At 38.9% G+C, this 25,261-nt stretch overlaps 1 protein-coding gene across 2 annotated transcripts; it reads right to left on the bottom strand.

The window, feature by feature from the left end:
• Nucleotides 1-303: 303 nt before the first annotated feature.
• On the bottom strand, nt 304-10,232 carry LOC306873579 (uncharacterized protein). Of its 2 annotated transcripts, XM_079422979.1 has the most exons (30): nt 8,106-10,232; nt 7,877-7,998; nt 7,723-7,784; nt 7,460-7,560; nt 7,341-7,383; nt 7,072-7,250; nt 6,738-6,859; nt 6,428-6,492; nt 6,195-6,295; nt 6,007-6,031; nt 5,737-5,915; nt 5,400-5,515; nt 5,256-5,311; nt 4,952-5,100; nt 4,769-4,793; nt 4,503-4,681; nt 4,169-4,284; nt 4,025-4,080; nt 3,721-3,869; nt 3,538-3,562; nt 3,272-3,450; nt 2,938-3,053; nt 2,794-2,849; nt 2,490-2,638; nt 2,292-2,331; nt 2,026-2,204; nt 1,698-1,813; nt 1,554-1,609; nt 1,167-1,398; nt 304-955 (listed from the first exon to the last, which is right to left on the bottom strand). In XM_079422979.1, exons 1-30 carry the CDS (start codon nt 9,727-9,729, stop codon nt 860-862), a joined length of 4,713 nt encoding a protein of 1,570 aa, XP_079279105.1. In that variant the 5' UTR covers nt 9,730-10,232; the 3' UTR covers nt 304-859. The 2 variants fall into 2 exon arrangements, with proteins under 2 accessions (XP_079279105.1, XP_079279106.1); XM_079422980.1 differs by lacking the exons at nt 2,794-2,849; nt 2,938-3,053; nt 3,272-3,450; nt 3,538-3,562; nt 3,721-3,869 and having other exon boundaries at nt 306-955.
• Nucleotides 10,233-25,261: the final 15,029 nt, after the last annotated feature.

The raw sequence follows: 25,261 nt of genomic DNA, 5'->3' as shown, positions 1-25,261 counted from the left end.
CTGACCTTGACTTGACCTGAGCAATGAAGTTAAGCATAACCTCACCAAATCAACAGTGGCCCATAAGATATTCATTAATACTCTTAAATAATTTACAAGTTGTGGAACTTTCATTAGTTTAATACATCTTGAATAAGTTGTAAATGTATACATTTATTCCCATCTAATAAAAAAAGAAAAAGGAAAATTTTTCACAGAATTTTGGGTAAGATTGTTTACCATATAAACAGCTTTGCTGTTCAAGACTAAGGCCAATAATGAGTAGCCATCATATTTACATTGCAAAGAGAAAAACAAACTTCTGTATTGTTCCGTATTCTTTATTGATCTATAGTATTTTTTTATTACAGTTTTATGCAGTTTAACATATTCATGCCAAAGTCTTAAATGAATTTGCTTTAAATTTCCTTTACATCTTGAGCTTGCTTTGACTTTATATTTTTACCTTTACATTTATAAAGTGCATGGAGTATGAATAAATAATAGTTTTAATTCCAATGTTCTACCTTCGTCCCTTTAAATTAAACTGTGCAATGTCAAGCAGACTAATGATTTGCAAAATCTTATTAATTGTAAACATAAACAGCATTTTACAATAAATACAAATAAATAACAACAAAATTTCATTATACACTATGGGAAAACTTTTCATGTCACATTTAGGAACATTTTATAGAGAAGCTGTTTGTCTAGCAATACAGGCATAATAAAATAAATCATTTTTAAAAGAAGCATTAACATAGTACTTTCATTATTACAAAAGAGGCAGTACTGAATAACATCCTGAGTATCTAAAATCCATGGTTTTTATGTCTTCATTGGTGTTCAGTCCGGTTTTAGTCAAATATCTCTGAAGTCTCTAGAAGAGGCTGTTTCGAGTTGTGTACTGTACATTGTACGACTGTCTTCTGTGCCAACGTTTCCTGATTGCTGCACAGCAACCACACAGCAAACACTAAAAACAGACAAAGTGAAAGTTAGCATAATGGAAGGGAATTTTATACACTTTAAAAACACTTTTAAGCAGCTGTACATACACAATTATATACCAAATTTAAAAAGGCGGATCTATGTCTGTTTTTACCGTAAGAATAACACATGTCTGTTGTCATTAATCACTTCACTGCCAACGCACATATTTGACATTCAGTCATCATAATACTTACGCAAAGGAGAATCCAGCAAGGTATGAGCCCGATGACAATAGCACAGGGGACAATGATAGCTACAATCCATGCTACGTTTGTACTGTTGTTTGAGATTGTAGTGTTAATGGTGGTTGGAGCTGGTGTGGTAAAAACTGTGAAAAGTTGACCGACCAGGAAACCGGCAGCCGTGTTGTTGCCATGTTGTGAGAAAACATATGTAACACTGGCCTCAATCACGGTGCTGTCATTGCTGTGGAGAGATTAAAACATACAATGAGAAACAAAACGAAATATCCAAAAATTATATTACCATTCATTCACCTATGTATCATAAAAGCAGTTTTCTTCAATTCATTTAGACATTTCTTCTCAAGACAAAGTAAAAAGCAGGGGATCAGAACTCACCTGAATTTGGCTGGAATGAGCAGATTAACTGATGGGTCTTTTAGGATCTGGATCAGCTGTAGAGTGCATCAATTAAAAAACAATAGGTTAATGATTAAAATAGGGCAATTTCAGGACAACAATATCCAAGCGTCTCCAACTCACCAAGTCATTTATCTTCTTTTGGATTGTTTGATAGGTTTCATTCCATTGTAACGCTGTCAGTGATACTTTGCTGATTTCAAATTCAAAGATGAGTGCGTAGGCAGTGTCATTCATTCCTTTAAAATATATGACAAAAATAAGTTGTATGACTATATATGGGTCATGGTATTTCATTATCAATTGTCTTTATGGATAATTATTGACTTTTTATTATTTTCCTTCAAAGGAAGTCATAAACAATGACTACATGATTACAACAGATACACCATTTGCATACAAATGTTATATTCACAACAAAAACGGAGCATGAAAATAGAGCAAAACTCACCCAAATATTGGACATTCGCCAAGGCCACAGGTTCACTCACGCTTACTGTTCTGGTGGTTAGTCTAGTTGTGAGATTTTTGGCCAGTATATCTTTAACCACCCCTAGAACACTAGTCTCACTTGGTCTTGGGCCCAGTGTGATAAACTCGAGACGAATCTTAATAATTGCCCTCCTAATCCTGCATAAAGAAAAAGATAAATAATTGGAATATAAACAGAAAATTAAAACAACTAGCTTTTTAAAACAAATCCCTCATTGGTCTTACAAGATGGGTGCTGAAGTTGTGCTTGTTGTCAGAGTGCTCGCTGTAAAATAAAATAATAATTAATGAAGGAGAATCAGACTTTCAATTACAACATTTGGTGTTTTTGAAGCAAGACATATAAAGCATGACAACTTAAAAAAATGGAAGTTTAACATCTGATTGTCAGTTTGATAGCTACAATCCATGCTACGTTTGTACCGTTGTTTGAGATTGTAGGGTTCATGGTGTTTGGAGCTGGTGTGGTAAAAACTGTGAAAAGTTGACCGACCAGGAAACCGGCAGCCATGTTTTTGTCATGTTGTGAGAAAACGTACGTAACACTGGCATCGATCATGGTGCTATTCTCACTGTGAAGAGATTAAAACGTACAATGAGAAAAAAAATTAAATATCTAAAAATTATCTTACCATTTATTCACCTATGTATCATAAAAGCAGTTTTTTTCAATTCATTTAGACATTTCTTCTCAAGACAAAGTAAAAAGCAGGGGATCAGAACTCACGTGAAATTGACTGGAATGAGCAGATTAACTGATGGGTCTTTTAGGATCTGGATCAGCTGTAGAGTGCATCAATTAAAAAATAATAGGTTAATGATTAAAATAGGACAATTCCAGGACAACAATATCCAAGCGTCTCCAACTCACCAAGTCATTTATCTTCTTTTGGATTGTTTGATAGGTTTCATTCCTTTTTACCTCTGTCAGTGATACTTTGCTGATTTCAAATTCAAAGATGAGTGCGTAGGCAGTGTCATTAATTCCTTTAAAATATATGACAAATATAAGTTGTATGACTATATATGGGTCATGATATTTCATTATCAATTGTCTTTATGGATAATTATTGACATTTTATTATTATTATTTTCCTTCAAAGGAAGTCATAAACAATGACTACATGATTACAACAGATACACCATTTGCATACAAATGTTATATTCACAACAAAAACGGAGCATGAAAATAGAGCAAAACTCACCCAAATATTGGACATTCGCCAAGGCCACAGGTTCACTCACGCTTACTGTTCTGGTGGTTAGTCTAGTTGTGAGATTTTTGGCCAGTATATCTTTAACCACCCCTAGAACACTATTCTCACTTGGTCTTGGGCCCAGTGTGATAAACTCGAGACGAATCCTAATAATTCCCTTCTTAATCCTGCATTAAAAAAAAAGATAAATAATTGGAATATAAACAGAAAATTAAAACAACTAGCTTTTTAAAAAAATCACTCATTGGTCTTACAAGATGGGTGCTGAAGTTGTGATCGCTGTAAAATAAAATAATAATTAATGAAGGAGAATCAGACTTTCAATTACAACATTTGGTGTTTTTGAAGCAAGACATATAAAGCATGACAACTTAAAAAAATGGAAGTTTAACATCTGATTGTCAGTTTGATAGCTACAATCCATGCTACGTTTGTACCGTTGTTTGAGATTGTAGGGTTCATGGTGTTTGGAGCTGGTGTGGTAAAAACTGTGAAAAGTTGACCGACCAGGAAACCGGCAGCCATGTTTTTGTCATGTTGTGAGAAAACGTACGTAACACTGGCATCGATCATGGTGCTATTCTCACTGTGAAGAGATTAAAACGTACAATGAGAAAAAAAATTAAATATCTAAAAATTATCTTACCATTTATTCACCTATGTATCATAAAAGCAGTTTTTTTCAATTCATTTAGACATTTCTTCTCAAGACAAAGTAAAAAGCAGGGGATCAGAACTCACGTGAAATTGACTGGAATGAGCAGATTAACTGATGGGTCTTTTAGGATCTGGATCAGCTGTAGAGTGCATCAATTAAAAAATAATAGGTTAATGATTAAAATAGGACAATTCCAGGACAACAATATCCAAGCGTCTCCAACTCACCAAGTCATTTATCTTCTTTTGGATTGTTTGATAGGTTTCATTCCTTTTTACCTCTGTCAGTGATACTTTGCTGATTTCAAATTCAAAGATGAGTGCGTAGGCAGTGTCATTAATTCCTTTAAAATATATGACAAATATAAGTTGTATGACTATATATGGGTCATGATATTTCATTATCAATTGTCTTTATGGATAATTATTGACATTTTATTATTATTATTTTCCTTCAAAGGAAGTCATAAACAATGACTACATGATTACAACAGATACACCATTTGCATACAAATGTTATATTCACAACAAAAACGGAGCATGAAAATAGAGCAAAACTCACCCAAATATTGGACATTCGCCAAGGCCACAGGTTCACTCACGCTTACTGTTCTGGTGGTTAGTCTAGTTGTGAGATTTTTGGCCAGTATATCTTTAACCACCCCTAGAACACTATTCTCACTTGGTCTTGGGCCCAGTGTGATAAACTCGAGACGAATCCTAATAATTCCCTTCTTAATCCTGCATTAAAAAAAAAGATAAATAATTGGAATATAAACAGAAAATTAAAACAACTAGCTTTTTAAAAAAATCACTCATTGGTCTTACAAGATGGGTGCTGAAGTTGTGATCGCTGTAAAATAAAATAATAATTAATGAAGGAGAATCAGACTTTCAATTACAACATTTGGTGTTTTTGAAGCAAGACATATAAAGCATAACAACTTAAAAAAATGGAAATTTAACATCTGATTTTCAGTTTGATAGCTACAATCCATACTACGTTTGTACCGTTGTTTGAGATTGTAGGGTTCATGGTGTTTGGAGCTGGTGTGGTAAAAACTGTGAAAAGTTGACCGACCAGGAAACCGGCAGCCATGTTGTTGTCATGTTGTGAGAAAACGTACGTAACACTGGCATCGATCATGGTGCTATTCTCACTGTGAAGAGATTAAAACATACAATGAGAAACAAATGGAAATATCTAAAAATTATCTTACCACTCATTCACCTATGTATCATAAAAGCAGTTTTCTTCAATTCATTTAGACATTTCTTCTCAAGACAAAGTAAAAAGCAGGGGATCAGAACTCACGTGAAATTGGCTCGAATGAGCAGATTAACTGATGGGTCTTTTAGGATCTGGATCAGCTGTAGAGTGCATCAATTAAAAAACAATAGGTTAATGATTAAAATAGGACAATTCCAGGACAACAATATCCAAGCGTCTCCAACTCACCAAGTCATTTATCTTCTTTTGGATTGTTTGATAGGTTTCATTCCTTTTTACCTCTGTCAGTGATACTTTGCTGATTTCAAATTCAAAGATGAGTGCGTAGGCAGTGTCATTAATTCCTTTAAAATATATGACAAAAATAAGTTGTATGAATATATATGGGTCATGGTATTTCATTATCAATTGTCTTTATGGATAATTATTGACTTTTTATAATTATTGTTATTTCCCTTCAAAGGAAGTCATAAACAATGACTACATGATTACAACAGATACACCATTTGCATACAAATGTTATATTCACAACAAAAACGGAGCATGAAAATAGAGCAAAACTCACCCAAATATTGGACATTCGCCAAGGCCACAGGTTCACTCACGCTTACTGTTCTGGTGGTTAGTCTAGTTGTGAGATTTGTGGCCAGTATCTCTTTAACCACCCCTAGAACACTATTCTCACTTGGTCTTGGGCCCAGTGTGATAAACTCGAGACGAATCCTAATAATTCCCTTCTTAATCCTGCATTAAAAAAAAAAGATAAATAATTGGAATATAAACAGAAAATTAAAACAACTAGCTTTTTAAAAAAAAAATCACTCATTGGTCTTACAAGATGGGTGCTGACGTTGTGCTCGCTGTAAAATAAAATAATAATTAATGAAGGAGAACCAGACTTTCAGACATATAAAGCATGACAACTTAAAAAAATGGAAGTTTGACATCTGATTGTCAGTTTGGCCATATAAACTGTGGGGTCACAGATGGTTGACAGTGCAGCAGGTGTGGATATGGTAATACCTTCGTTAAGTTGGAGAAGTTTAACAAAGATGCTGGGTTCTGGGAAGTCACTTGGTGAGAAAACATACTCTACTTTGGCCTGAATTACAGTAGAATCACCGCTGTGGGGAGATTAAAATGTACAATGAGAAACTAAAGTCAATGACTAAAAATTATTTTTTAATCACAAAAACTTCCCAACTAACACCAACGAAGAGTCATCATAACATATTTGCTCAAATCAAAGTACTTACGTGAAATCAGCTGCTTGGAACTTAATGAGAGGAGCTGAGGAGTTACCGAGGAGGATCTTGCCCAGCTGAAAAAAATTTATGAATTTGTTTATAAATATGTAGAGGTTAATGAGATAGATAAATTAAAGAGAGAGAGAGAGAGAGAGAGAGAGAGAGAGAGAGAGAGAGAGAGAGAGAGAGAGAGAGAGAGAGAGAGAGAGAGAGAGAGAGAGAGAAAGAAAGAAAGAAAGAAAGAAAGAAAGAAAGAGAGAGAAGAAGGGGAAAAAAAGTGTTTGTAAAAGACTACTCTATTGAAATGTCTCCATCTTACCAATGAGTTTATAGAGTCTTGGATCACCAGGTGGGTGCCATTCCGGAGTTCAAGTTTCTCAGTCATGGTTATATTGCTGATTTCAAATCCAAAGTTGAGAGCATAGGCTGTCTCATTTATTTCTTAAAAATATATAATAAAATGAATTAGTTGTGTGGTTATATGTGGGTGGTGAAATTTCACTAATGCATTCCTTATCCTTAACATTATTTATTTGTTAATTTTACTTCATTTTTCTTCAAAATAAGCTATAAAAGCTACAGAGCTACAACATTAGAATTTTAAAAACATATTCAGAACAAAAAAGAAGCAAAGTCAGGAGAGAAAAACTCACTCGTATAATTGACACTGGCAAAGCTCACAGTATCACTCAGGTCTTGTGTTGTGGTGTCTAGTTTAGTTGAGAGACGTGGTTTCAGCAGAGTGTTGACCACCTCAAGAATCTTATCTTCAGCTGGCAGGGGGCCCAGTGTGACAAACACGAGGCGAATGAATATAAGTGCTCTGCCACGCCTACAAAGATGATAAATAATATACATTAAGGTAGGAAATGAAAATAAGAATTAAAGAAAAAAGTAAATAGACTGAAATCACTGCTCTTACACTATCAGTGGAGTAGTTGTCAGAGTACTGGCTGTTGTTAAGACTGTAAAAGAAAGTAATGATTAATGGAGGAAGCTTGCAGTTACAACATTTGCAATCCATTGTCAGTTTTGACAAACCTGTCTGTGAACGAAGCTCTTCTAGGAAGCTGTCTGGTTTTATGGTATCTTCATCCTGGAAGGCGTAATCCATCCTGCCATCAATCTGGTTTGAAGTGCTTCTGCAGGAAAAACAGAAGATATCTGTAAGGGACTTTTTTACTCCACATCTTCAGAATGTTTTGATTTTTTTCCCCCCGTCAATTCTTATTTTCCATGGCTTCCAAGCTAAAATGTGCGGACACATGAAATAAAGATTGTTGTCAAGTGAGTTTGCATCTTACGTGAAGTTGGAGGACTTGGGTTCAAAAACTTCCTGGCCATGTTCATTTAGAAGAGTGTTTAGCTGCAGGGAAAAAAATAAAGCCATTCATCAACCTCTGGTGAAGATTTACACTGGTCCCAAACTTCGCTAATAGGTTAATGCTGGTTTCTTACCGCATTATTGGCGACATATTGCACTTGCATATAACTGCTGTTTCTTATTTCAGGATCCTCAGGCATGCTAATATTATTCAAAATAATATTAAAGATGACAGCATAGGAAGTTTCAGAGATTTCTGTTTGGAAAGAAACATCCAGTTTCGATCAGTTAAAGTTGGACATTTTTCACTGATTGAAATTTTCATAATTTAAATGACTTTTCATTCATAATGAAGAAACTTACTCTGATAGTTAAAACTGACAATCTTCAGTGATTCATTGAGTTGGGACTCTCTAGATTTAAGAAGAGTACTAATAGCACGTAGGACCAAAATTTCAGTGGGTAGGGTTGACAAGGATGAGAATATTAACTTGGTTGTTACTGTTGCTGCACCGGACACATTTGTTGGCAAATGAAGTGTTACAAATGGATGTGCTTTTGTTGTATGGTTCAGAGGTGTAGTATTGCTAGTAAGAGTTTCAGCTGGTGTTGCTTTTATGGATGTGTGGCCTGGAATTGTAGATGCTGGTGATGTTGATGTATTTGTGTTTGGACCTGATGTTACTGGGAATACTGGAGATTCTGCTGTATTAGTGAGATGTGTAAAAATTCCGGTGGTAGTTGTTGATGAGGTTGTAGTTTCTGAATCCATGTTTGGGCTTGAAGTTGTTTTGGTTGAAAGTGCAAGTGTGGCTGGAACAGAAGATGTACTGGTAAAAGCTACACTAGGAAGAATTGTGGATTCTGAAGTTTCTGCTGTTGTACTTTCTGAAGTTGTAGGCGCCACTGTTGAAGTAACAGTTGTGGATTCTGAAGTTACAGCTGTTGATGTTGTTGGATCACTTGTTGTTGTATATGTGGTTGACGAGGCTGTAGTTGTTGTTTCTGGCGTTGTACTCTTTGAAGTTGTAGGCATTGTCGTTGAAGTAAGAGTTGTGGATTCAGAAGTTACAGCTGTTGATGTTGTTGCATCATTTGTTGTTGTAGATGTGGTTGATTTAGCTGTAGTTGTGGTTTCTGCTGTTGTACTTTCTATAGTTGTAGGCACAACTGTTGAAGTAGGAGTTGTGGATTCAGAAGTTACAGCTGTTGATGTTGTTGAATCACTTGTTGTTTTAGATATGGTTGATGAGGCTGTAGTTGTGTTTTTTTCTGTTGTACTTCCCGAAGTTGTAAGCACCACTGTTGAAGTAATAGTTCTGGGAATTTCAATGATTGAGGATGCTGTAGTTACTGATGTTGTGACAGGTGCAGTTGTTTCTGAAGATGTTGGTATTGATGTTGAAGTAAGAGTTGTGGATTCAGAAGTTACAGCTGTTGATGATGTTGGATTGCTTGTTGTTCTGGCTGTGGTTGATGAAGCTGTAGTTGTGGTTACAGCTGTTGATGTTGTTGGTTCGCTTGTTGTTGTAGCTGTGGTTGATGAAGCTGTAGTTGTGGTCTCTTCTGTTGTACTTTCTGAAGTTGTAGGCACAACTGTTGAAGTAAGAGTTTTGGATTCTGAACTTACAGCTGTTGATGTTGTTGGATCGCTTGTTGTAGATGTGGTTGATGAAGCTGTAGTTGTGGTTTCTGCTGTTGTACTTTCTGAAGTTGTAGGCACCACTGTTGAAGCAAGAGTTGTGTATTCTGAAGTTACAGCTGTTGATGTTGTTGGATCGCTTGTTGTTGTAGATGTGGTTGATGAAGCTGTAGTTATGGTTTCTGCTGTTGTACTTTCTGAAGTTGTAGGCACCACTGTTGAAGCAAGAGTTGTGGATTCTGAAGTTACAGCTGTTGATGTTGTTGGATCATTTGCTGTAGTAGATGTGGTTGATGATGCTGTAGTTGTTGTTTCCGCTGTTGTACTCTCTGAAGTTGTAGGCATTGTTGTTGAAGTAAGAGTTGTTGATTCAGAAGTTACAGCTGTTGATGTTGTTGGTTCGCTTGTTGTTGTAGCTGTGGTTGATGAAGCTGTAGTTGTGGTTTCTGCTGTTGTACTTTCTGAAGTTGTAGGCACCACTGTTGAAGAAAGAGTTGTGGATTCTGAAGTTACAGCTGTTGATGTTGTTGGATCGCTTGTTGTGGTAGATGTGGTTGATGAGGCTGTAGTTGTTGTTTCTGCTGTTGTACTCTCTGAAGTTGTAGGGATTGTTGCTGAAGTAAGAGTTGTGGATTCAGAAGTTACAGCTGTTGATGTTGTTGGATCGCTTGTTGTTGTAGCTGTGGTTGATGAAGCTGTAGTTGTGGTCTCTGCTGTTGTACTTTCTGAAGTTGTAGGCACAACTGTTGAAGTAAGAGTTTTGGATTCTGAACTTACAGCTGTTGATGTTGTTGGATCGCTTGTTGTGGTAGATGTGGTTGATGAGGCTGTAGTTGTTGTTTCCGCTGTTGTACTCTCTGAAGTTGTAGGCATTGTTGTTGAAGTAAGAGTTGTTGATTCAGAAGTTACAGCTGTTGATGTTGTTGGATCGCTTGTTGTTGTAGCTGTGGTTGATGAAGCTGTAGTTGTGGTCTCTGCTGTTGTACTTTCTGAAGTTGTAGGCACAACTGTTGAAGTAAGAGTTTTGGATTCTGAACTTACAGCTGTTGATGTTGTTGGATCATTTGTTGTAGTAGATGTGGTTGATGAGGCTGTAGTTGTTGTTTCCGCTGTTGTACTCTCTGAAGTTGTAGGCATTGTTGTTGAAGTGAGAGTTGTGGATTCAGAAGTTACAGCTGTTGATGTTGTTGGATCGCTTGTTGTTGTAGATGTGGTTGATGAAGCTGTAGTTATGGTTTCTGCTGTTGTACTTTCTGAAGTTGTAGGCACCACTGTTGAAGCAAGAGTTGTGGATTCTGAAGTTACAGCTGTTGATGTTGTTGGATCATTTGTTGTAGTAGATGTGGTTGATGAGGCTGTAGTTGTTGTTTCCGCTGTTGTACTCTCTGAAGTTGTAGGCATTGTTGTTGAAGTAAGAGTTTTGGATTCTGAAGTTACAGCTGTTGATGTTGTTGGATCGCTTGTTGTTGTAGATGTGGTTGATGAAGCTGTAGTTATGGTTTCTGCTGTTGTACTTTCTGAAGTTGTAGGCACCACTGTTGAAGCAAGAGTTGTGGATTCTGAAGTTACAGCTGTTGATGTTGTAGGATCATTTGTTGTAGTAGATGTGGTTGATGAGGCTGTAGTTGTTGTTTCCGCTGTTGTACTCTCTGAAGTTGTAGGCATTGTTGTTGAAGTAAGAGTTTTGGATTCTGAACTTACAGCTGTTGATGTTGTTGGATCGCTTGTTGTTGTAGATGTGGTTGATGAAGCTGTAGTTGTGGTTTCTGCTGTCGTACTTTCTGAAGTTGTAGGCACCACTGTTGAAGCAAGAGTTGTGGATTCTGAAGTTACAGCTGTTGATGTTGTTGGATCATTTGTTGTAGTAGATGTGGTTGATGAGGCTGTAGTTGTTGTTTCCAGTGTTGTACTGTCTGAAGTTGTAGGCATTGTTGTTGAAGTGAGAGTTGTGGATTCAGAAGTAACAGCTGTTGATGTTGTTGGATCGCTTGTTGTGGTAGATGTGGTTGATGAAGCTGTAGTTATGGTTTCTGCTGTTGTACTTTCTGAAGTTGTAGGCACCACTGTTGAAGCAAGAGTTGTGGATTCTGAAGTTACAGCTGTTGATGTTGTTGGATCATTTGTTGTAGTAGATGTGGTTGATGAGGCTGTAGTTGTTGTTTCCGCTGTTGTACTCTCTGAAGTTGTAGGCATTGTTGTTGTAGTAAGAGTTGTTGATTCAGAAGTTACAGCTGTTGATGTTGTTGGTTTGCTTGTTGTTGTAGCTGTGGTTGATGAAGCTGTAGTTGTGGTTTCTGCTGTTGTACTTTCTGAAGTTGTAGGCACCACTGTTGAAGAAAGAGTTGTGGATTCTGAAGTTACAGCTGTTGATGTTGTTGGATCGCTTGTTGTGGTAGATGTGGTTGATGAGGCTGTAGTTGTTGTTTCTGCTGTTGTACTTTCTGAAGTTGTAGGGATTGTTGTTGAAGTAAGAGTTGTGGATTCAGAAGTTACAGCTGTTGATGTTGTTGGATCGCTTGTTGTTGTAGCAGTGGTTGATGAAGCTGTAGTTGTGGTCTCTGCTGTTGTACTTTCCGAAGTTGTAGGCACAACTGTTGAAGTAAGAGTTTTGAATTCTGAACTTACAGCTGCTGATGTTGTTGGATCGCTTGTTGTGGTAGATGTGGTTGATGAGGCTGTAGTTGTTGTTTCCGCTGTTGTACTCTCTGAAGTTGTAGGCATTGTTGTTGAAGTAAGAGTTGTTGATTCAGAAGTTACAGCTGTTGATGTTGTAGTTTTGCTTGTTGTTGTAGCTGTGGTTGATGAAGCTGTAGTTGTTGTTTCCGCTGTTGTACTCTCTGAAGTTGTAGGCATTGTTGTTGAAGTGAGAGTTGTGGATTCAGAAGTTACAGCTGTTGATGTTGTTGGATCGCTTGTTGTTGTAGATGTGGTTGATGAAGCTGTAGTTATGGTTTCTGCTGTTGTACTTTCTGAAGTTGTAGGCACCACTGTTGAAGCAAGAGTTGTGGATTCTGAAGTTACAACTGTTGATGTTGTTGGATCATTTGTTGTAGTAGATGTGGTTGATGAGGCTGTAGTTGTTGTTTCCACTGTTGTACTCTCTGAAGTTGTAGGCATTTTTGTTGAAGTAAGAGTTTTGGATTCTGAACTTACAGCTGGGGATGTTGTTGGATCGCTTGTTGTTGTTGATGTGGTTGATGAAGCTGTAGTTGTGGTTTCTGCTGTCGTACTTTCTGAAGTTGTAGGCACCACTGTTGAAGCAAGAGTTGTGGATTCTGAAGTTACAGCTGTTGATGTTGTTGGATCATTTGTTGTAGTAGATGTGGTTGATGAGGCTGTAGTTGTTGTTTCCGCTGTTGTACTCTCTGAAGTTGTAGGCATTGTTGTTGAAGTGAGAGTTGTGGATTCTGAAGTTACAGCTGTTGATGTTGTTGGATCGCTTGTTGTTGTAGATATGGTTGATGAAGCTGTAGTTATGGTTTCTGCTGTTGTACTTTCTGAAGTTGTAGGCACCACTGTTGAAGCAAGAGTTGTGGATTCTGAAGTTACAGCTGTTGATGTTGTTGGATCATTTGTTGTAGTAGATGTGGTTGATGAGGCTGTAGTTGTTGTTTCCGGTGTTGTACTCTCTGAAGTTGTAGGGTTTGTTGTTGAAGTAAGAGTTTTGGATTCTGAACTTACAGCTGCTGATGTTGTTGGATCGCTTGTTGTGGTAGATGTGGTTGATGAGGCTGTAGTTGTTGTTTCCGCTGTTGTACTCTCTGAAGTTGTAGGCATTGTTGTTGAAGTAAGAGTTGTTGATTCAGAAGTTACAGCTGTTGATGTTGTTGGTTCGCTTGTTGTTGTAGCTGTGGTTGATGAAGCTGTAGTTGTGGTTTCTGCTGTTGTACTTTCTGAAGTTTTAGGCACCACTGTTGAAGACAGAGTTGTGGATTCTGAAGTTACAGCTGTTGATGTTGTTGGATCGCTTGTTGTGGTAGATGTGGTTGAGGAGGCTGTAGTTGTTGTTTCCGCTGTTGTACTCTCTGAAGTTGTAGGCATTGTTGTTGAAGTAAGAGTTGTTGATTCAGAAGTTACAGCTGTTGATGTTGTTGGTTCGCTTGTTGTTGTAGCTGTGGTTGATGAAGCTGTAGTTGTGGTCTCTGCTGTTGTACTTTTTGAAGTTGTAGGCACAACTGTTGAAGTAAGAGTTTTGGATTCTGAACTTACAGCTGTTGATGTTGTTGGATCGCTTGATGTGGTAGATGTGGTTGATGAGGCTGTAGTTGTGGTTTCTGCTGTTGTAATTTCTGAAGTTGTAGGGATTGTTGTAGAAGTAAGAGTTGTGGATTCAGAAGTTACAGCTGTTGATGTTGTTGGATCGTTTGTTGTTGTAGATGTGGTTGATGAAACTGTAGTTTTGGTTTCTGCTGTTGTACTTTCTGAAGTTGTAGGCACCACTGTTGAAGTAAGAGTTGTTGTTACAGAAGTTACAGTTGTTGATGTTGTTGGTTCGCTTGTTGTTGTAGCTGTGGTTGATGAAGCTGTAGTTGTGGTTTCTGCTGTTGTACTTTCTGAAGTTGTAGGCATTGTTGTAGAAGTAAGAGTTGTGGATTCAGAAGTTACAGCTGTTGATGTTGTTGGATCGCTTGTTGTCGTAGATGTGGTTGATGAAGCTGTAGTTGTGGTTACAGCTGTTGATGTTGTTGGTTCGCTTGTTGTTGTAGCTGTGGTTGATGAAGCTGTAGTTGTGGTCTCTGCTGTTGTACTTTCTGAAGTTGTAGGCACAACTGTTGAAGTAAGAGTTTTGGATTCTGAACTTACAGCTGTTGATGTTGTTGGATCGCTTGTTGTTGTAGATGTGGTTGATGAAGCTATAGTTGAGGTTTCTGCTGTTGTACTTTCTGAAGTTGTAGGCATTGGTGTTGAAGTAAGAGTTGTTGATTCAGAAGTTACAGCTGTTGATGTTGTTGGTTCGCTTGTTGTTGTAGCTGTGGTTGATGAAGCTGTAGTTGTGGTTTCTGCTGTTGTACTTTCTGAAGTTGTAGGGATTGTTGTAGAAGTAAGAGTTGTGGATTCAGAAGTTACAGCTGTTGATGTTGTTGGATCGTTTGTTGTTGTAGATGTGGTTGATGAAGCTGTAGTTGTGGTTTCTGCTGTTGTACTTTCTGAAGTTGTAGGCACCACTGTTGAAGTAAGAGTTGTGGATTCTGAAGTTACAGCTGTTGTTGTTGTTGGATCGCTTGTTGTAGTAGATGTGGTTGATGAGGCTGTAGTTGTTGTTTCCGCTGTTGTACTCTCTGAAGATGTAGGCATTGTTGTTGAAGTAATAGTTGTGGATTCAGAAATTACAGCTGTTGATGTTGTTGGATGGCTTGTTGTTGTAGATGTGGTTGATGAAACTGTAGTTGTGGTTTCTGCTGTTGTACTTTCTGAAGTTGTAGGCACCACTGTTGAAGTAAGAGTTGTTGATTCTGAAGTTAGAACTGTTGATGTTGTTGGATTGTTTGTTGTAGATGTGGTTGATGAAGCTGTAGTTGTGGTTTCTGCTGTTGTACTTTCTGAAGTTGTAGGCACCACTGTTGAAGTAAGAGTTGTGGATTCTGAAGTTACAGCTGTTGATGTTGTTGGATCGCTTGTTGTGGTAGATGTGGTTGAGGAGGCTGTAGTTGTTGTTTCCGCTGTTGTACTCTCTGAAGTTGTAGGCATTGTTGTTGAAGTAAGAGTTGTTGATTCAGAAGTTACAGCTGTTGATGTTGTTGGTTCGCTTGTTGTTGTAGCTGTGGTTGATGAAGCTGTAGTTGTGGTCTCTGCTGTTGTACTTTTTGAAGTTGTAGGCACAACTGTTGAAGTAAGAGTTTTGGATTCTGAACTTACAGCTGTTGATGTTGTTGGATCGCTTGATGTGGTAGATGTGGTTGATGAGGCTGTAGTTGTGGTTTCTGCTGTTGTAATTTCTGAAGTTGTAGGGATTGTTGTAGAAGTAAGAGTTGTGGATTCAGAAGTTACAGCTGTTGATGTTGTTGGATCGTTTGTTGTTGTAGATGTGGTTGATGAAACTGTAGTTTTGGTTTCTGCTGTTGTACTTTCTGAAGTTGTAGGCACCACTGTTGAAGTAAGAGTTGTTGTTACAGAAGTTACAGTTGTTGATGTTGTTGGTTCGCTTGTTGTTGTAGCTGTGGTTGATGAAGCTGTAGTTGTGGTTTCTGCTGTTGTACTTTCTGAAGTTGTAGGCATTGTTGTAGAAGTAAGAGTTGTGGATTCAGAAGTTACAGCTGTTGATGTTGTTGGATCGCTTGTTGTCGTAGATGTGGTTGATGAAGCTGTAGTTGTGGTTACAGCTGTTGATGTTGTTGGTTCGCTTGTTGTTGTAGCTGTGGTTGATGAAGCTGTAGTTGTGGTCTCTGCTGTTGTACTTTCTGAAGTTGTAGGCACAACTGTTGAAGTAAGAGTTTTGGATTCTGAACTTACAGCTGTTGATGTTGTTGGATCGCTTGTTGTTGTAGATGTGGTTGATGAAGCTATAGTTGAGGTTTCTGCTGTTGTACTTTCTGAAGTTGTAGGCATTGGTGTTGAAGTAAGAGTTGTTGATTCAGAAGTTACAGCTGTTGATGTTGTTGGTTCGCTTGTTGTTGTAGCTGTGGTTGATGAAGCTGTAGTTGTGGTTTCTGCTGTTGTACTTTCTGAAGTTGTAGGGATTGTTGTAGAAGTAAGAGTTGTGGATTCAGAAGTTACAGCTGTTGATGTTGTTGGATCGTTTGTTGTTGTAGATGTGGTTGATGAAGCTGTAGTTGTGGTTTCTGCTGTTGTACTTTCTGAAGTTGTAGGCACCACTGTTGAAGTAAGAGTTGTGGATTCTGAAGTTACAGCTGTTGTTGTTGTTGGATCGCTTGTTGTAGTAGATGTGGTTGATGAGGCTGTAGTTGTTGTTTCCGCTGTTGTACTCTCTGAAGATGTAGGCATTGTTGTTGAAGTAATAGTTGTGGATTCAGAAATTACAGCTGTTGATGTTGTTGGATGGCTTGTTGTTGTAGATGTGGTTGATGAAACTGTAGTTGTGGTTTCTGCTGTTGTACTTTCTGAAGTTGTAGGCACCACTGTTGAAGTAAGAGTTGTTGATTCTGAAGTTAGAACTGTTGATGTTGTTGGATTGTTTGTTGTAGATGTGGTTGATGAAGCTGTAGTTGTGGTTTCTGCTGTTGTACTTTCTGAAGTTGTAGGCACCACTGTTGAAGTAAGAGTTGTGGATTCTGAAGTTACAGCTGTTGATGTTGTTGGATCACTTGTTGTAGTATATGTGGTTGATGAGGCTGTAAGTGTTGTTTCCGCTGTTGTACTTTCTGAAGTTGTAGGCACCACTGTTGAAGTAAGAGTTGTTGATTCTGAAGTTACAACTGTTGATGTTGTTGGATTGTTTGTTGTAGATGTGGTTGATGAAGCTGTAGTTGTGGTTTCTGCTGTTGTACTTTCTGAAGTTGTAGGCACCACTGTTGAAGTAAGAGTTGTGGATTCTGAAGTTACAGCTGTTGATGTTGTTGGATCACTTGTTGTAGTATATGTGGTTGATGAGGCTGTAAGTGTTGTTTCCGCTGTTGTACTCTCTGAAGTTGTAGGCATTGTTGTTGAAGTAAGAGTTGAGGATTCAGAAGTTACAGCTGTTGATGTTGTTGGATCGTTTGTTGTTGTAGATGTAATTAATGAAGCTGTAGTTGTGGTTTCTGCTGTTGTACTCTCTGAAGTTGTAGGCATTGTTTTTGAAGTGAGAGTTGTGGATTCTGAAGTTACAGCTGTTGATGTTGTTGGATCATTTGTTGTAGTATATGTGGTTGATGAGGCTGTAGTTTTGGTTTCTGCTGTTGTACTTTCTGAAGTTGTAGGCACAACTGTTGAAGTAAGAGTTGTGGATTCTGAAGTTACAGCTGTTGATGTTGTTGGATCGTTTGTTGTTGTAGATGTGGTTAATGAAGCTGTAGTTGTGGTTTCTGCTGTTATACTTTCTGAAGTTGTAGGCACCACTGTTGAAGTAAGAGTTGTGGATTCTGAAGTTACAGCTGTTGATGTTGTTGGATCGCTTGTTGTGGTAGATGTGGTTGATGAGGCTGTAGTTGTTGTTTCCGCTGTTGTACTCTCTGAAGTTGTAGGCATTGTTGTTGAAGTAAGAGTTGTTGATTCAGAAGTTACAGCTGTTGATGTTGTTGGTTCGCTTGTTGTTGTAGCTGTGGTTGATGAAGCTGTAGTTGTGGTTTCTGCTGTTGTACTTTCTGAAGTTGTAGGGATTGTTGTAGAAGTAAGAGTTGTGGATTCTGAAGTTACAGCTGTTGATGTTGTTGGATTGCTTGTTGTAGTAGATGTGGTTGATGAGGCTGTAGTTGTTGTTTCCGCTGTTGTACTCTCTGAAGTTGTAGGCATTGTTGTTGAAGTGAGAGTTGTGGATTCAGAAGTTACAGCTGTTGATGGTGTTGGATCGCTTGTTGTTGTAGATGTGGTTGATGAAGCTGTAGTTGTGGTTTCTGCTGTTGTACTTTCTGAAGTTGTAGGCACCACTGTTGAAGTAAGAGTTGTGGATTCTGAAGTTACAGCTGTTGATGTTGTTGGATCGCTTGTTGTGGTAAATGTGGTTGATGAGGCTGTAGTTGTTGTTTCCGCTTTTGTACTCTCTGAAGTTGTAGGCATTGTTGTTGAAGTAAGAGTTGTTGATTCTGAAGTTACAGCTGTTGATGTTGTTGGATCTTTTGTTGTTGTAGATGGGGTTAATGAAGCTGTAGTTGTAGTTTCTGCTGTTGTACTTTCTGAAGTTGTAGGCACCACTGTTGAACTAAGAGTTGTGGATTCTGAAGTTACAGCTGTTGATGTTGTTGGATCGCTTGTTGTGGTAGATGTGGTTGATGAGGCTGTAGTTGATGTTTCCGCTGTTGTACTCTCTGAAGTTGTAGGCATTGTTGTTGAAGTAAGAGTTGTTGATTCAGAAGTTACAGCTGTTGATGTTGTTGGTTTGCTTGTTGCTGTAGCTGTGGTTGATGAAGCTGTAGTTGTGGTTTCTGCTGTTGTACTTTCTGAAGTTGTAGGGATTGTTGTAGAAGTAAGAGTTATGGATTCTGAAGTTACAGCTGTTGATGTTGTTGGATTGCTTGTTGTAGTAGATGTGGTTGATGAGGCTGTAGTTGTTGTTTCCGCTGTTGTACTCTCTGAAGTTGTAGGCATTGTTGTTGAAGTGAGAGTTGTGGATTCAGAAGTTACAGCTGTTGATGGTGTTGGATCGCTTGTTGTTGTAGATGTGGTTGATGAAGCTGTAGTTGTGGTTTCTGCTGTTGTACTTTCTGAAGTTGTAGGCACCACTGTTGAAGTAAGAGTTGTGGATTCTGAAGTTACAGCTGTTGATGTTGTTGGATCGCTTGTTGTGGTAAATGTGGTTGATGAGGCTGTAGTTGTTGTTTCCGCTGTTGTACTCTCTGAAGTTGTAGGCATTGTTGTTGAAGTAAGAGTTGTTGATTCTGAAGTTACAGCTGTTGATGTTGTTGGATCTTTTGTTGTTGTAGTTGGGGTTAATGAAGCTGTAGTTGTAGTTTCTGCTGTTGTACTTTCTGAAGTTGTAGGCACCACTGTTGAACTAAGAGTTGTGGATTCTGAAGTTACAGCTGTTGATGTTGTTGGATCGCTTGTTGTGGTAGATGTGGTTGATGAGGCTGTAGTTGATGTTTCTGCTGTTGTACTCTCTGAAGTTGTAGGCATTGTTGTTGAAGTAAGAGTTGTTGATTCAGAAGTTACAGCTGTTGATGTTGTTGGTTCGCTTGTTGTTGTAGCTGTGGTTGATGAAGCTGTAGTTGTGGTTTCTGCTGTTGTACTTTCTGAAGTTGTAGGGATTGTTGTAGAAGTAAGAGTTGTGGATTCTGAAGTTACAGCTGTTGATGTTGTTGGATCGCTTGTTGTAGTAGGTGTGGTTGATGAGGCTGTAGTTGTTGTTTCCGCTGTTGTACTCTCTGAAGTTGTAGGCATTGTTGTTGAAGTGAGAGTTGTGGATTCAGAAGTTACAGCTGTTGATGTTGTTGGATCGCTTGTTGTTGTTGTAGCTGTGGTTGATGAAGCTGTAGTTGTGGTTTCTGCTGTTGTACTTTCTGAAGTTGTAGGCACAACTTTTGAAGTAAGAGTTGTGGATTCTGAAGTTACAGCTGTTGATGTTGTTGGATCTTTTGTTGTTGTAGATGGGGTTAATGAAGCTGTAGTTGTGGTTTCTGCTGTTGTACTTTCTGAAGTTGTAGGCACCACTGTTGAACTAAGAGTTGTGGATTCAGAAGTTACAGCTGTTGATGTTGTTGGATCGCTTGTTGTAGTAGATGTGGTTGATGAAGCTGTAGTTGTGGTTTCTGCTGTTGTACTTTCTGAAGTTGTAGGCACCACTGTTGAAGTAAGAGTTGTGGATTCTGAAGTTGCAGCTGTTGATGTTGTTGGATCGCTTGTTGTTGTAGATGTGGTTGATGAAGCTGTAGTTGTGGTTTCTGCTGTTGTACTTTCTGAAGTTGTAGGCACCACTGTTGAAGTAAGAGTTGTGGATTCTGAAGTTGCAGCTGTTGATGTTGTTGGATCGCTTGTTGTGGTAAATGTGGTTGATGAGGCTGTAGTTGTGGTTTCTGCTGTTGTACTTTCTGAAGTTGTAGGCACCACTGTTGAAGTAAGAGTTGTTGATTCTGAAGTAACAGCTGTTGATGTTGTTGGATCACTTGTTGTAGTATATGTGGTTGATGAGGCTGTAGTTGTTGTTTCCGCTGTTGTACTCTCTGAAGTTGTAGGCATTGTTGTTGAAGTAAAAGTTGTGGATTCAGAAGTTACAGCTGTTGATGTTGTTGGATCGCTTGGTGTTGTAGCTGTGGTTGATGAAGCTGTAGTTGTGGTTTCTGCTGTTGTACTTTCTGAAGTTGTAGGCACCACTGCTGAAGTAAGAGTTGTGGATTCGGAAGTTACAGCTGTTGATGTTGTTGGATCACTTGTTGTTGTAGATGTGGTTGATGAAGCTGTAGTTGTGGTTTCTGCTGTTGTACTTTCTGAAGTTGTAGGCACCACTGTTGAAGTAAGAGTTGTGGATTCTGAAGTTACAGCTGTTGATGTTGTTGGATCGCTTGTTGTAGTAGATGTGGTTGATGAGGCTGTAGTTGTTGTAGGCATTGTTGTTGAAGTGAGAGTTGTGGATTCAGAAGTTACAGCTGTTGATGTTGTTGGATCGCTTGTTGTTGTAGATGTGGTTGATGAAGCTGTAGTTGTTGTTTCTGCTGTTGTACTTTCTGAAGTTTTAGGCACCACTGTTGAAGTAAGAGTTGTGGATTCTGAAGTTGCAGCTGTTGATGTTGTTGGATCGCTTGTTGTGGTAAATGTGGTTGATGAGGCTGTAGTTGTTGTTTCCGCTGTTGTACTCTCTGAAGTTGTAGGCATTGTTGTTGAAGTAAGAGTTGTGGTTTCAGAAGTTACAGCTGTTGATGTTGTTGGATCGCTTGGTGTTGTAGCTGTGGTTGATGAAGCTGTAGTTGTGGTTTCTGCTGTTGTACTTTCTGAAGTTGTTGGCACCACTGTTGAAGTGAGAGTTGTGGATTCAGAAGTTACAGCTGTTGATGTTGTTGGATCGCTTGTTGTGGTAAATGTGGTTGATGAGGCTGTAGTTGTTGTTTCCGCTGTTGTACTTTCTGAAGTTGTAGGCACCACTGTTGAAGTAAGAGTTGTTGATTCTGAAGTAACAGCTGTTGATGTTGTTGGATCACTTGTTGTAGTATATGTGGTTGATGAGGCTGTAGTTGTTGTTGTTTCCGCTGTTGTACTCTCTGAAGATGTAGGCATTGTTGTTGAAGTAAGAGTTGTGGTTTCAGAAGTTACAGCTGTTGATGTTGTTGGATCGCTTGGTGTTGTAGCTGTGGTTGATGAAGCTGTAGTTGTGGTTTCTGCTGTTGTACTTTCTGAAGTTGTAGGCACCACTGCTGAAGTAAGAGTTGTTGATTCTGAAGTTACAGCTGTTGATGTTGTTGGATCGCTTGTTGTTGTAGATGTGGTTGATGAAGCTGTAGTTGTGGTTTCTGCTGTTGTACTTTCTGAAGTTGTAGGCACCACTGTTGAAGTAAGAGTTGAGGATTCTGAAGTTGCAGCTGTTGATGTTGTTGGATCGCTTGTTGTGGTAAATGTGGTTGATGAGGCTGTAGTTGTTGTTTCCGCTGTTGTACTTTCTGAAGTTGTAGGCACCACTGTTGAAGTAAGAGTTGTTAATTCTGAAGTAACAGCTGTTGATGTTGTTGGATCACTTGTTGTAGTATATGTGGTTGACGAGGCTGTAGTTGTTGTTTCCGCTGTTGTACTTTCTGAAGTTGTAGGCATTGTTGTTGAAGTAAGAGTTGTGGATTCTGAAGTTACAGCTGTTGATGTTGTTGGATAACTTGTTGTAGTAGATGTGGTTGATGAGGCTGTAGTTGTTGTAGGCATTGTTGTTGAAGTGAGAGTTGTGGATTCAGAAGTTACAGCTGTTGATGTTGTTGGATCGCTTGTTGTTGTAGATGTGGTTGATGAAGCTGTAGTTGTTTTTTCTGCTGTTGTACTTTCTGAAGTTTTAGGCACCACTGTTGAAGTAAGAGTTGTGGATTCTGAAGTTGTAGCTGTTGATGTTGTGGTAAATGTGGTTGATGAGGCTGTAGTTGTTGTTTCCGCTGTTGTACTCTCTGAAGTTGTAGGCATTGTTGTTGAAGTAAGAGTTGTGGTTTCAGAAGTTACAGCTGTTGATGTTGTTGGATCGCTTGGTGTTGTAGCTGTGGTTGATGAAGCTGTAGTTGTGGTTTCTGCTGTTGTACTTTCTGAAGTTGTAGGCACCACTGCTGAAGTAAGAGTTGTGGATTCTGAAGTTACAGCTGTTGATGTTGTTGGATCGCTTGTTGTTGTAGATGTGGTTGATGAAGCTGTAGTTGTTGTTTCTGCTGTTGTACTTTCTGAAGTTGTAGGCACCACTGTTGAAGTAAGAGTTGTTGATTCTGAAGTAACAGCTGTTGATGTTGTTGGATCACTTGTTGTAGTATATGTGGTTGATGAGGCTGTAGTTGTTGTTGTTTCCGCTGTTGTACTCTCTGAAGTTGTAGGCATTGTTGTTGAAGTAAGAGTTGTGGATTCAGAAGTTACAGCTGTTGATGTTGTTGGATCGCTTGGTGTTGTAGCTGTGGTTGATGAAGCTGTAGTTGTGGTTCCTGCTGTTGTACTTTCTGAAGTTGTAGGCACAACTGTTGAAGTAAGAGTTGTTAATTCTGAAGTAACAGCTGTGGATGTTGTTGGATCACTTGTTGTAGTATATGTGGTTGATGAGGCTGTAGTTGTTGTTTCCGCTGTTGTACTCTCTGAAGTTGTAGGCATTGTTGTTGAAGTAAGAGTTGTGGATTCTGAAGTTACAGCTGTTGATGTTGTTGGATCGCTTGTTGTTGTAGATGTGGTTGATGAAGCTGTAGTTGTGGTTTCTGCTGTTGTACTTTCTGAAGTTGTAGGCACCACTGTTGAAGTAAGAGTTGTGGATTCTGAAGTTACAGCTGTTGATGTTGTTGGATCGCTTGTTGTAGTAGATGTGGTTGATGAGGCTGTAGTTGTTGTAGGCATTGTTGTTGAAGTGAGAGTTGTGGATTCAGAAGTTACAGCTGTTGATGTTGTTGGATCGCTTGTTGTTGTAGATGTGGTTGATGAAGCTGTAGTTGTTGTTTCTGCTGTTGTACTTTCTGAAGTTTTAGGCACCACTGTTGAAGTAAGAGTTGTGGATTCTGAAGTTGCAGCTGTTGATGTTGTTGGATCGCTTGTTGTGGTAAATGTGGTTGATGAGGCTGTAGTTGTTGTTTCCGCTGTTGTACTCTCTGAAGTTGTAGGCATTGTTGTTGAAGTAAGAGTTGTGGTTTCAGAAGTTACAGCTGTTGATGTTGTTGGATCGCTTGGTGTTGTAGCTGTGGTTGATGAAGCTGTAGTTGTGATTTCTGCTGTTGTACTTTCTGAAGTTGTAGGCACCACTGTTGAAGTGAGAGTTGTGGATTCAGAAGTTACAGCTGTTGATGTTGTTGGATCGCTTGTTGTGGTAAATGTGGTTGATGAGGCTGTAGTTGTTGTTTCCGCTGTTGTACTTTCTGAAGTTGTAGGCACCACTGTTGAAGTAAGAGTTGTTGATTCTGAAGTAACAGCTGTTGATGTTGTTGGATCACTTGTTGTAGTATATGTGGTTGATGAGGCTGTAGTTGTGGTTTCTGCTGTTGTACTTTCTGAAGTTGTAGGCACCACTGTTGAAGTAAGAGTTGAGGATTCTGAAGTTGCAGCTGTTGATGTTGTTGGATCGCTTGTTGTGGTAAATGTGGTTGATGAGGCTGTAGTTGTTGTTTCCGCTGTTGTACTTTCTGAAGTTGTAGGCACCACTGTTGAAGTAAGAGTTGTTAATTCTGAAGTAACAGCTGTTGATGTTGTTGGATCACTTGTTGTAGTATATGTGGTTGACGAGGCTGTAGTTGTTGTTTCCGCTGTTGTACTTTCTGAAGTTGTAGGCATTGTTGTTGAAGTAAGAGTTGTGGATTCTGAAGTTACAGCTGTTGATGTTGTTGGATAACTTGTTGTAGTAGATGTGGTTGATGAGGCTGTAGTTGTTGTAGGCATTGTTGTTGAAGTGAGAGTTGTGGATTCAGAAGTTACAGCTGTTGATGTTGTTGGATCGCTTGTTGTTGTAGATGTGGTTGATGAAGCTGTAGTTGTTGTTTCTGCTGTTGTACTTTCTGAAGTTTTAGGCACCACTGTTGAAGTAAGAGTTGTGGATTCTGAAGTTGCAGCTGTTGATGTTGTGGTAAATGTGGTTGATGAGGCTGTAGTTGTTGTTTCCGCTGTTGTACTCTCTGAAGTTGTAGGCATTGTTGTTGAAGTAAGAGTTGTGGTTTCAGAAGTTACAGCTGTTGATGTTGTTGGATCGCTTGGTGTTGTAGCTGTGGTTGATGAAGCTGTAGTTGTGGTTTCTGCTGTTGTACTTTCTGAAGTTGTAGGCACCACTGCTGAAGTAAGAGTTGTGGATTCTGAAGTTACAGCTGTTGATGTTGTTGGATCGCTTGTTGTTGTAGATGTGGTTGATGAAGCTGTAGTTGTGGTTTCTGCTGTTGTACTTTCTGAAGTTGTAGGCACCACTGTTGAAGTAAGAGTTGTGGATTCTGAAGTTGCAGCTGTTGATGTTGTTGGATCGCTTGTTGTGGTAAATGTGGTTGATGAGGCTGTAGTTGTTGTTTCCGCTGTTGTACTTTCTGAAGTTGTAGGCACCACTGTTGAAGTAAGAGTTGTTGATTCTGAAGTAACAGCTGTTGATGTTGTTGGATCACTTGTTGTAATATATGTGGTTGATGAGGCTGTAGTTGTTGTTGTTTCCGCTGTTGTACTCTCTGAAGTTGTAGGCATTGTTGTTGAAGTAAGAGTTGTGGATTCAGAAGTTACAGCTGTTGATGTTGTTGGATCGCTTGTTGTTGTAGATGTGGTTGATGAAGCTGTAGTTGTGGTTTCTGCTGTTGTACTTTCTGAAGTTGTAGGCACCACTGTTGAAGTAAGAGTTGTGGATTCTGAAGTTGCAGCTGTTGATGTTGTTGGATCGCTTGTTGTGGTAAATGTGGTTGATGAGGCTGTAGTTGTTGTTTCGGCTGTTGTACTTTCTGAAGTTGTAGGCACCACTGTTGAAGTAAGAGTTGTTGATTCTGAAGTAACAGCTGTTGATGTTGTTGGATCACTTGTTGTAGTATATGTGGTTGATGAGGCTGTAGTTGTTGTTGTTTCCGCTGTTGTACTCTCTGAAGTTGTAGGCATTGTTGTTGAAGTAAGAGTTGTGGATTCAGAAGTTACAGCTGTTGATGTTGTTGGATCGCTTGGTGTTGTAGCTGTGGTTGATGAAGCT

This window comes from Barbus barbus (genome assembly GCF_936440315.1).
Source record: "Barbus barbus genome assembly, chromosome: 8".
NCBI lineage: Eukaryota > Metazoa > Chordata > Actinopteri > Cypriniformes > Cyprinidae > Barbus > Barbus barbus.
Note: the sequence above shows the minus strand (reverse complement) of the source record. Positions and strands in the feature narration are given on the sequence as shown.